This window comes from Sinocyclocheilus grahami, unplaced genomic scaffold (genome assembly GCF_001515645.1).
Source record: "Sinocyclocheilus grahami isolate Dianchi unplaced genomic scaffold, SAMN03320097.WGS_v1.1 scaffold495.1, whole genome shotgun sequence".
In the NCBI taxonomy this organism is placed as follows: domain Eukaryota; kingdom Metazoa; phylum Chordata; class Actinopteri; order Cypriniformes; family Cyprinidae; genus Sinocyclocheilus; species Sinocyclocheilus grahami.
The window spans coordinates 200,995-214,108 of NW_015505674.1; the positions used below are offsets into that span (position 1 = coordinate 200,995).

Consider the following 13,114-nt stretch of genomic DNA (forward strand, 5'->3'; position numbering starts at 1 on the left):
GTGTGTGTGCGTGTGTGTGTGTGCGTGTGTATGCGTGTGTGTGTGCGTGTGTATGCGTGTGTGTGCGTGTGTGTGTTACGCACTGGTTAATGATGGGTGTGTAGGCCGTTCTGTCTTCATCAATAACAGACACCATCAGCGTGATCAGTTTGGGCCAGAAGTCCAGGTTCTTGATGGACGGACCCTGTTCCTCACGCGGCAGATCCTGCTTCTTAGCCTGCAAAGACAAGAGAGACAGAAGATTAATACAGATAATGAACGTCTCTCCTTCTCCCACGTATTTAGAGTTTAAATAATTCAGCCCGGTTAACTGATGGGACAGAGGAGAATCTGAGCGCCTGGCACTCCGGTTAAGTGTTTTTCCTTCAAAAGACACATTTTATTAGGTGGTGTGAACACACACACACACACACACACACACACACAGAAAACTCTGATTAAAATAATTTATACTCAACACATTCGTATTTAGTGTTTCCTGCCCTTTAAGCCCATTAACGTCTTCATTAATTATGTAAATCCTGATTTCTGCAGCCAAACCATTTACTTTCCATTGACTCTCACACAGTCAGTGTTTGGATCCTACTAGTCTGCTAGTATTCTAGTAGAATACAATACTATCTGTTTGGATTGTTAACCAACTCAGTAGTAACCTGGAGGCCTCAAGTTGGCATAAAATGGTTTAAAATAAGTTTTAAATATAAGTTAAAACAAATGAAAATCAAGATTTTTTTATTTTTTGTTATTTTTTTAGTTTTGCCAAGCTCTAAAATATTTTTAGGGTAGAAATTTTAAGTAAAATCCTTATCCTTAATCCTTATGTGGTAAATCATAAGGTAAAAAAGTGTGGGATCCCTGAGGCACATTCTGTTCCAGAAATGTAATTATTTTAATTAGTTACTTATTTTAATGTTTAATGTTTCAGTAAATAAAAAAAATAAAATAATTAAAATAAAACTTTGTCATTACTGGAGATGCACCAGATGAAACTTACTGGTCTACATTTGAACATATTGTTGTGGAAAGTGGAACTTTCGCTCTAACTCATTAATAATGCCCAGTATTAGGAAATTTCAAGATGCACAGGATCTTGTCAAAATGACATGAAAATCCATGACATCTCTCATCTAATGCCAAGTAGAACAGGATGTTTGATTGAAATAAAATAATAAAATAAAATAAATCATCTGGGGGAAAAATGGGCATCACATAAAAATAAGGAGTCAGACCTGAATTCAAGTTTACTAAAATAATGCCTTAAAAGATTTTCAGCTATGGGAATATCCAATAATCTGTGCAGCCTGGGTGACATCAGTAGGAAAGAAAGGTCATTTCAAAAGTCAAACAATTACATTTTTGATAAAAGATTGAAAAGACTCAAAAAAAGAAAAAGGAAAAAGACTTATAAGGACAAATATTCCTGAATTGTGCACAATAAAGCCAGGAATTTATACTACGATTGTAAAAAGTGGAAGTTCAAGGATTTATTTTTCTTCTAAACTGACATTTTTGTTCCACTTCCATCCTCAAACATTTAACAGGAGTTTAGTCGCGCTCTGTGACAGCACTTCTGCCATTTCTCAGAACCTCAGAGAGACTGACAGCTACAACATTAGTGTTTAAGAGCGAATAACCTGTGAAACATGCACTTAATTCATATCTACTGCAATGCATTCAAACAGCACACATCTGCTGAACTTGCTCTCAAAATGTTCTTGACCTTTATAAATAGCAACACCAAGGTCATGGGTTTGATTCCCAGGGAATGCATGCACTGAATAAAATACAAACCTTAACTGCATGGATAAATGCATAAAAGAGAATTCAACATGTTTTTATAGCGATACTTATATTGTAGACAAACTCTAACATTTTAAAGGTGTATGGAAACAAAAGAAAAAAAAAATAAAGAGAATCGCATTTATCGTTCCAAACAGGGTGGTCAACCCTGTATGAGTGCAGCCTAAATCCAAGAAAATCACCATTCAGTGCGCATCTTCAGTGCTCACATAGCCGTAAAGACACCAGCTATTACACTGTGAGTGTGATCAGCTGAATTACAGGTGCCACCATCTCTTGGCAGACAGGTCAGAGTTTACTCCGGGGGGATGTTTGTTTATCATTGATCTGGTGGTAAAATCAGCACTCTCACTTCCCTCCCCTGACTCTCCCACAATGCACTTCTGTCTGACATCAGGCCAGGCTTATTTGATGGACAACTGGGCATCATGCCAGGTTTATTTCGGGGCATCTCTCTGGGCTGTTTTCCACAGCAAGACAATTCTCAGTGAAACACGAGAGCTTTGGAATTCTCTGGGAGTTCTAGAATTAGATTCCAGCAGCAGTGTGGGGAAAAAGCGAGAGCCGGAGCTGTCCATGGTACTGAAGCATAATGTACTGTGCTCATTCGCTGTCCATGGTTCTGAAACACGCAGGGGAGTCTGATTAGTTGTATTATGAGAATTAGTAATATTCAGTAGTTTTCAGTGTCATTAAAGGAGACAATTTTGCATAATTTCATAATTTTTAAAATGGCCAATTTCCAATTCTATTTAATTATAATTACAGTCAGGTTTTTAAGTCATAATTTAGTTTGGTAACACTTTATTTTAAGGTGTCCTTGTTACACGTTACATGTACTTACTATTATAATAACAATGAATTATGCATAATTACATGCAAGTAACCCTTAGTCAAACCCTAATCCTAACCCTAACCATATAGTAAGTACATGTAATTCATTCATATTACCCAGTACTTAAATGTGTAATTACACCGTAACAAGGACACCTTAAAATAAAGTGTAACCCTTTAGTTTATATTTAGGGTCAACGATTTTGTAATTTTTTTAATAAATACTTTTTTTTTTATTAAACAGCCATACATTAAATAGATCAAAAGTTACAGTAAAGACATTTATCATGTCACAAAAGATTAATATTTAAAATAAATGTTGCTATTTTGAACTTTCTATTCATCAAAGAATTCTGAAAAAATGTATCATGAAAACTGTATCAATTGTAAGGACGTAACGTTCTGGAGTAATGGCTGCTGAAAATTCAGCATTGCATCACAGGAATAAATTATTTTAAAATATATTAAAACAGCAGCTATTTGAAATTGTAATAATATTTTTTCTCTTTTTACTGCATTTTTGATCAAATAAACAGAGCCATGGTGAGCAGAGGGGACTTCTTTCAAACACACACACACACACACACACACACACACACACACACACACAAAGGGACAGTTTACAAAAACATTTTAAAATGGTCAAATGGTCAAATACTAATAAAGGCAAAAATGCATCATGGCACACACACACACAAAGGGTCAGTTTACAAAAACATTTTAAAATGGTCAATTCAGCATATACTAATAAAGGCAAAAATGCATCATGGATTATGCAACACACACTAAACATGCTCTGTGCCACATTACATGCTGTGGTACACACAAGAAAAATTAACTGCTGTTTGTTTTTACACGTTTTCTTTCGTTTTCTTTTCTTTCTCTCATACACGGTGCCACAGCAGCGAGTGTTTCGTTATTCAGTCGTCTTATCTCATCACAAAGCTGAAAACTAAGACCTGTGTATGTGTGTGAGTGCGTGTGTACTAGTCTACATTTAAAGTAAGTCCAGCAGTAATGTTCTGCACACACATGCACGTACAGTGTATACTGTTTTACAACCTAGTTGGAGCCTAATAAGTGACTCATAAGCGAGTTTCACAGGAGATCTTGCTGACATCTGTGTTGTGTATATGGGTCTGTATGTGGTATGTGAGCATGCGAAACACAGTTTTACTGAAGGAAAAAGCATCTCCTTGAGGGCGTTGAGTAATACGTGCTGAATTAGATTAAAGTCAGAGCAGGAGTACAACACCGGCTCACACTCCTCTACTGCTGCAGCTGAAGAATGAAAGAAATGCCTGTCCTCGATTCCTATCATGAATGTGGAACAGCAGCATATGTTACATTTACAAATGAAAGACGAGGAGTAACATATAAAGTGCTAAAACACAGGCAACCCCAAGCAACCACATAGCAATGCCCAGAATGCCTTATGAGATAAACTGAAACAGCCTGATAACCACACACAACACCCTAGAATTAAAACAGCAGGTATTGCACAATCCTTTTTGAATGTCTGTTTGGATCATTTACACTTTACATTGAACTGGCTTTATTAACTTTATTGACTGTGTGTTTGTGTGTGTGTGTGTGTGTGTGTGTGTGTGTCATCTCTTATGCAAGTTCACAGCAACAATGACTAGAAAGAGCGCCCACATCTGCCTGTCAACACACTGAGACACGAATAAGGTCATCATTATGAGACATATACACACACACACACACACTCTCTCCACACAAAGACTATTTCTCATACAGCTGAGTCACTCCACTCAAACGTGAGATTAAATGAGGGATGGATTTTCCTCAGGGCACATGAGTGTGTGTATGTGTGTGTGTGCATGTGTGTGCGTGTGTGTGTGTACGCGTTTTTGTGACAAATGAGGACATACATTTGTATAATAACAAAGATATGACAGGTATTACAAGGAGAAGGTGACTTTTCAGGACATTACCCCATGTCCCCACTTTTCAAAACTCTTATAAAACACACAGAATGGAGGGTAACACTTTACTTGAAGGGGTGTGCATAAGACTGACATGACACCTTCATAATCATGACATGACACACGTCATGAATATGAAGGAGGTTTTATGCATTTTTATGACAACTGTCATTAAGTGTCATTCGCTCAGTTATGTCATTTTTAATGCAAATATGACATTATTTGACCTAACCCTAACCTAACCCTACCCTCAGATGGTGTAAGAGAGGCAGAAGAAGAGGATTTTGGAAAGATACATATTTTACCCTTATTTATCATGCATGTGTGTCTGTAGGTTGTATAGTTTGAATTAAAAATTAGATATGGATAATTTTCTCAATTATATCAATAAATTAGTTCGGTCACCTTGAAAAAAAGACACACGGACTGCAATTACAACGAATTAAATGAGAAAAGGTTTATATCACATTGTTTAACTGTTCTTTTTCCTTTCCTTGTGCATATTTAATCAATGCATGTTCTTCCAAAGATGTTTGCCTTCTGAAATCATTAACGTTCAATTATGTAGGTAGAAACATGATTTTCCTGGATCGTGAAGAGTGGGCTGGAAGTAGGAGTTTGGTACTCATTGTCTGAGGTGACATTAACTGCAAAAAGAAAACTATTTTGGAGCAAATGAATGTCTTTGGAATAGTGTGCACTGAGAAATCACATAAAGAAAAGGACAAAGAATCAAAAAACATTATGATATACAGTAACCCCTTTCTAATTCATCCAGTTGCAAACGATGTTTGATGTTGGATAGCTAGAAATTAATACATTACATAACATTTATATCCATGCATTTGGAAGATGCTTTTATACAAAATTGAATCCACTTCTTCACAAATAAGTGTGATGACATTTGTGTCCCTGGAGCACAAAAGCAGTGTTAAGTCGCTGGGGGATATTTGTAGCAATAGCCAACAATACATTGCATGGGACAAAATTATCGATTTTTCTTTTATGCCAAAAATCATTAGGATATTAAGTAAAGACCATGTTCCATGAAGGTATTTTGTAAGTTTCCTACCATAAATATATCAAAACTTAATTTTTGATCAGTAATATGCATTGCTAAGTACTTAATTTGAACAACTTTAAAGATGATTTTCTCAATATTTAGATTTTTTTGCACCCTCAGATTCCAGATTTTCAAATAGTTGTATCTCAGCCAAATATTGTCCTATCCTAACAAACCATACATCAATATAAAGCTTATTTATTCAGCTTTCAGATGATGTATAAATCCCAATTTAAAAAAAATTGACCCTTATGACTGGTTTTGTGGTCCAGGGTCATATATGGATAGCATGATGTTCTGTGTCCTGATCCTCCTGAAAGATTCATAATGGACTCTTCCGTCCTCATCCTCCCCCGGGATGAAGATGGACCGCTCCAAACGCTCTCTGACTTTCTGTGGTTATTTTCTGCCCTCAACAGAATCAGTGTGTTTGGTGATAGTCTGTGGTGAAATGAGGCTCTGCAGCGGGTCTGGAGTCATTTCATCCTCGCAGTTTTAGTTCCCCTTATTTTAGTTTGATCATTTATTGCTTGAGAGACTAAACGTCAACACGAAACAGTGTTTTACTATCCTTACAAAAATCTGAGCACAGTTTGAGACTGTTGAGATTTCTTCTGAAACTCAAAAGGAGACACATGAGGTGATCAGGGTCTTTTTCTCAGAAACATTTACATTTACACCTCTGCATGATAATTTAGCATTAGAATCAATCAACACATTATTTATTTAAATGTATGAATTTGTGGGTTGGTATGTTTCTGATAAATAAGGTCGTTCCCAAAGCTCATGGTAGTCACGGTGTTAAATATCTCTCTATAATCGTCTAAAATACATGCCAGTCCTCCGCATATCACTGTAATTAACTCTTAACTCTAATTAAGAGGTGCTTTGAGGGCTATGCATTATTGCAGGTTTGTGGTGATGTTCTTTTAGGTGTGAGTTTAACGTGCATTGTGTAAATCACAACGACCTGCTCTGATAATTGCTACTTCTGCAATATGCGCACTTTATTTATTTATAGAACAGAAGTGCAAACGTAAAGTGATTTATCTGTAAAGTGGTTTAGCAAAAACAGGTGAATCTTTTGAGAACAGCAGGCCGTATTTCATCCCATCAATAAACCAATAGAACAAAATATATATTTAGCATAAAAATGCATATTTTAGTCGCATTAAATATTGTGACATTATTTTCATGACAATTAAGCACATCCTCATTACTGTAATGCATCCAGATTTTAATTTCCAATTTTTCTTAACAGTGGTTCAAATGACTGTAATACAGTATTTTTTAAATATAACTCAGCATTAAAGTGGTACAACAGAGAGATATATATATATACACACAGTATATACTATAGTATATATATATATATATATATATATATATATATACTAACCCTAATCATGTTAACAACATGCTAATCATAGTAATTAATTAATAAAATGCTAACATGATTAGCATGAGGCTAACACGATTAGCATATCATTAGCATGATGCTAACATGTTTTAACAAGGAAGTAACATCACTAGCATGATGCTTACAGGTTTAACATGTCATTAATATGTTTTTAGCAAGATACATTATGATTAACATGTTGTTAGCATGATTGAACACTTCACTAGATGTTGCTAGCATGCTTTTAACATGTTCTTAGCATGTTTTAGCACTTAACAATGCTGGCATGATTTAACATATTGTTAGTATGATGCTAGCACATTTTGGCTTGTTTAGGTCATGTTTATACAATTACCTAAGATTTTTAGCATTTTTTTAGCACTCTTAGCTTGTAGCTGTTCACTGCTAGCTTGAGTCAAACTTTCATCATTGCAAAAAAAAAAATATATATATATATATATATATATTAACTTCTAGAAGTTAATATATATACTGTATATATATATATATATATTTTTTTTTTTTTTTTTGCAATGATGAAAGTTTGAGTAGTGTGCAAGATATATATTTTTTTTTTTTTGCAATGATGAAAGTTTGAGTAGTGTGCAAGATTTGTACATTGCTTTTTCACAAAGTGAAATATGACCCGTACATGTTCTTGACTGGTTTTGTGAAATTCACTCAAGTATTTTTTTAATCTCTTTATCTCTGTGAATTTTCTGCCAGTTGTTCTGACTCACTGCGTCTCATCTTATTTCCACCAAGCATGCATCTTTGTTCTTTTCCGGTCCTCCTGTTTCCACGGATCTCCTTCACTCACATCACACTAACAGGATTGGGTTGTTTCCCGCGCATGTGTCTTAAGAGCTTTTTGACATGATTATATAACATACCAACCCACCTCTGAGTGATGCTGCTATGTTTTATATATAAAACATCTAGAGGAGGAACATTCAGTGTGCACCAAATAAAACCTATTTTCCTCTCCATGGGGCCTTTGCTTAATTTAAAGCAGAAGATGGGTCAGTTCAGCTCCAAAAGCCACTAAAAATAAACCTCTCCATTAACGAGAGTGAAGCCCTGGCTGGTAATTTTAGCTGCGTTGTGTTCGGGGAATCCGTGCTGTTATTTAGGGCTGATGAAAGTTCCCTTTCTGTCTTACAGACTGAAGTGATGCTCACAGTCCTGCCCTCCAGAGCGCAATGAACAAATAATCACAGAAACGTGAGGATTTCTATCAGTGTTATCGGTTACTACAAGCAAAACTAATAAAAACAGTGAAATAAAGCTGGAATAAAAAAAAAGAATACAGTTTAGATGAGAAACTATTTTTAAAAAATGAAACGAAAATTAGAATGTTGGCAACTAACTGGAATAAAATTAATTGTTGACCTACTAAAAATAAAAATAAAACTGAAATCAAAATAAATTAAAGCTGAATTTAAATGTTTAAATTAAAATCTAATAAAAATGTCAAAAACATAACAAAATTACTACAACAAACTAATGTTAAAATGAAAACAGAAAATATAAAAAATAAAGCTATATTCATAAATATAGGAGATATATAATAATAATAAATAATAATAATAATAATAAATTAAAATAAATTAAATCTAAATAGAAAGTTTGTCAAATGCACATAAAATTACTAAAACTTACATTAAAACACGAAAATATAAAAAATAGAAGCTATATTAATAAATACTACAATAGCATAAAATTACTAAAATTAAAACTGAAATAAAAATTTAAAAAGCTAAATGTAAACTTACTAACAAAATTACTAAAACTTGAACTAAAAAAAATAAATTTGGAAAAAATACAAATAAAATCTATATTTATAAATAATAACAAATACTAAAACAGAATGTAATAAATATTACTAAAGTAACGCATAGTGTTGTGTTTTTCATCAGGTCACAGAGCACATGAATAAAATATATGGACGCATTATGGTAATACAGAAAATGTGCTTAAATGCTCTTAAAACTTACTCGTACTTTTAAATGTATTATTATTATTATTATTATTATTTTAACACCATGTCAGGAGCATGGTGAGAACAGTCAATTACAAAAGTCAGAGAATTATCAAAAAACTATATATAAAAAAATGTCTGATTAATACAAGAGAAAACTTGGAATATACTGTATGAGACGAATCATACTGATGGACATTTGAGATTTTCTGTGTTCTGTTGGAGATTGACAAGCCCTGGTCAAGATCCAGAAAAGAGCAGCACGAACATTTTGTTAAAAATCTCCTTTTGCGTTTCACAGAAGAAAACATACAGACATGTTTGGAACAACATGAGGGTGACGTTTAATTTTTGTGAACTTCCTGTATGTAAACCTGAAATACTGACACAAGAAACGATCTGAAAGGAGTTTGAGGGAGTGAAAACACCACAGTTTTCTGACACTTTCAGCGAGCGTGACGCTGTGACGGAGGATTCTGGGGTCAGCGCATCAGATCATGTTGTGTGTGAACGCGTGAGAGTGTGTGTGTGTGTGTGTGTGTGTGTGTGTGTGTGTGTGTTTGTGTGTGTGTCGTGCGAATGGACCGTGAGAAATTCTGCTGTCGTGTCTGACTGGAGGGATCAGATCGAAGCGACATCACACACACAGCAACTGCAGCAGAAATACACAGTGTCATAACACTGCATGTACTTTACAACCGGCGTGAGAAGGGAGCGAGGAAACTCCCTTCTCTCATTCTCCACAACACAACACTCCACAATATCACTGCTTAGAAAATGCCATACAGTACATATTTAACAAATCTCAGCACTCAAGGCCGAATGGGTTTCCTTCAAGCGTCTACGCTTTTAAACAACATGTGCTATTATTTAGGTCTGAACTATACATGAAAACACATTTATCACTGGACTGCTAAAAGTTTCTTACTTGCACAAGAGAAATCTTTTTGGCACACAGAATGCGAGCAAATACTGAACTGAGTTCTCATTCTTGCTTTTGAACAGCCAACGTTATGTCAAAATGCGAGTATTCTCGTAAACACAGACGTTAATGTTTTAAGTGAACGTAAACCGTTGGAAAAGAAACCTGATGTGTATAATAATGTTGGATCCATGCATTAGGTCTTAAAGTGACAGCAGCCTAATATACCAGTGTTTTAAAGTTAATTAAACAACAAAAGGAAAGAAGAGTACTGGCTTACACTGGTCAAAAATAACTTTATTAATTGATTGATTCTATGAAATATATATTATTATAATTTTTTTTTGGCAGGGCAAGAAAAACTTTGAACACTTATTGAACCTGAACAACTAACTTTAGCCAACAACTGTTGATTCTGTTGATTGCATTAATTAATTAATTAATCTTATTTATTTAATATGTAATTTATTTTATTTATTTAAATAAATATATATATATTTTTTTACATGTATTTATTTATTTTAATTTTTTGTGGCGACAGGGCCATTGACAATTTTGCAAGGGCAAGTAAAAATCTCAACAACTGGCCTGACTGAGCCAGTAGAAAACATAATTTACGCTGAGCCCTGAACACTTTAACTAACTTTAACCAACAACTGTTGATCCACCATGACAGTAGTTGCCCTGAAAGTGAAAACTAACCACAGAAGAAGACAGTTTGTGTTCATGCCCTCTATAGCATCCCTTGTGGACACATTTGAGAAGGTTTATGGTTGCACTGATCTTAGAGTCTTTGTAAACCCTGCTGGTTAGTCTCCGCTCTTACCTGGTCCAGCAGCTGGTTATAGAGCTCATGGCAGTTGTCAAAGATGTATTTGTAGGTGGAGTCCAGACAGGCCTTCACACAGTCTTTAACCACCATACTGGCTCTGGGAGGATTCTGCAGCTCCTGCACCTGCAGCACAAAACACACTCATAGTCAGTCCTGTGTAGTTTGTCGTTTCTGTGGCCTTTCTGCAAAGTTTTCAGATTGTTGCTATGCTCTGTAGCTGCTAAGAAGATGTTTTGTACTATTATGGTGTGTTTTTGAGTTGGAACGCTGTAATTATGAAGCCAGATGTGTTCAAATTACTTTGGTTTCAGAACGTTGCTGATGTAAATTTTCTAAATACATCAATAAAAAATACAGCAAGATTTTAAAACTACTTCTGCAATATTATGAATAAAGAATGCAGATTAGCTGTGATTTTGTTCATGTTTGTATTCGATAAGATATTCAGATGGATGGATGGATAGATAGATAGATAAATAGACAGACAGACGGACAGATGGACGGACTGATAGATGATAGACAGATAGATGATAGACAGATAGATAGATGAATGGATGGATAGACGGACGGACGGATGGATGGATGGATGGACGGATGGACGGATGGACTGATAGATGATATATGGATAGATGGATGGATGGATGGATGGATGGATGGACAGACAGACTGATAGATGATATATAGATGATAGATAGATAGATAGATAGATAGATAGATAGATAGATAGATAGATAGATAGATAGATAGATAGATGGATAGATGGATGGATAGATAGATGGACAGACAGATAGACAGACGGACAAACAGATTGATAGATAGATAGATAGATAGATAGATAGATAGATAGATAGACTTACTAATTAATTAACAACCACTGAACAATGGCCAAACTCTCTATTTTTTCTCTGTTTTTCCAGGATATTGTGGACTTGTACAGAAGAAGACCCTAAAAACACGCGCTCAGAGTATGTAAATGAATAACTTGAGACTGTACATTAGTGTGTGTTTCTCTTTGTCTTATGTAACAGTTAATGTGTCCCATTCCTCCGTGCATGTCGATAGATAGATAGATAGATAGATAGATAGATAGATAGATAGATAGATAGATAGATAGATAGACTTACTAATTAATTAACAACCACTGAACAATGGCCAAACTCTCTATTTTTTCTCTGTTTTTCCAGGATATTGTGGACTTGTACAGAAGAAGACCCTAAAAACACGCGCTCAGAGTATGTAAATGAATAACTTGAGACTGTGTTTCTCTTTGTCTTATGTAACAGTTAATGTGTCCCATTCCTCCGTGCATGTCGTGTTGGTGTTTCTGAACGCGAGCGCTAAAGGAAGGCATAAACATCGCCCCGCCATAGGCGCTCTTCCAATACCCATAATGCACTGTGACGGTTGGGGTTTTTATTCTGTGCCTGGCGGTGCTCTCTCGGTGGGCGGAGCTTCCTCTTCCTCTTTATGCGCTTCACTGATTTGCCTGCTCAGACCAATCTAACTGTCAGTCATTAACATGACGAAGCGCGTTTTATAGGATGCAAGGCCCGGCTAATGAACTGACGCCACTGTGTGTGTGTGTGTGTGTGTGTGTGTGACATCATCTCCTCATGCCTCAGTCTACTCGGCACGACTCATCAAAACACACTCCTTAACTCTCGTAATTCAAAGGCCATCAAATCAGTATGTGGGTCAATGAAAGAAAAATAATAATAAAAAATTCTATATATAGGCTGTCAAATCGGTTAATCACATCTAAAATAAAAGTTTGTGTTTACATAATACATGTGTGTACTATATATATATATATATACATATACATGACATTATGTATTTCATTATATATATATATATAAATTTATATATATTTTAATTTATATTTAATAAATAAACTACTATAATAAAATATAACATATCAATCAAAATGTATATTAGAATTGAAAATGCATTATTATATAAATATATTTTCATAAATATATGTGTAATGCTGTTTTCTTTAATAGGACAAATTTCTTCACTATAGTCCTCATTTCTAAGAATCGCATTTTTAATGTGGTTTTTAATACATTCATTGATCCAGAGCAAAATGAAAACCAACATCATCACTGACCCACATACACTTTTGCATAAAACATTTTCTGTCTACATCAAAGTCCCAAAACGCATTAAACACAAGTACACAAACGCTTCTAGCGACGCAAGCTGGATTTACTTAACGTTCCTGCATTCTTAAAGGTGCCATAGAATGCATTGATACAATATTTTAAATTGCTCTCTGATATCTACATAGAAGGTATGTGGCTTAGGTAAGGGCAAAAAATCTCCAGAAAC

At 34.9% G+C, this 13,114-nt stretch overlaps 1 protein-coding gene across 1 annotated transcript in view; it reads right to left on the reverse strand.

Moving 5' to 3' along the window:
* Positions 1-13,114, reverse strand: part of LOC107554226 (protein unc-13 homolog C-like) — a 175,996-nt gene that overhangs the window by 86,592 nt on the left and 76,290 nt on the right. The window contains exons 17-18 of the mRNA XM_016236680.1: positions 10,775-10,903; positions 84-217 (exon numbers count right to left, since the gene is read on the reverse strand). Of these exons, the coding sequence (XP_016092166.1) occupies positions 84-217; positions 10,775-10,903 (263 nt within the window). The remainder of the gene's footprint in view (positions 1-83; positions 218-10,774; positions 10,904-13,114) is intronic.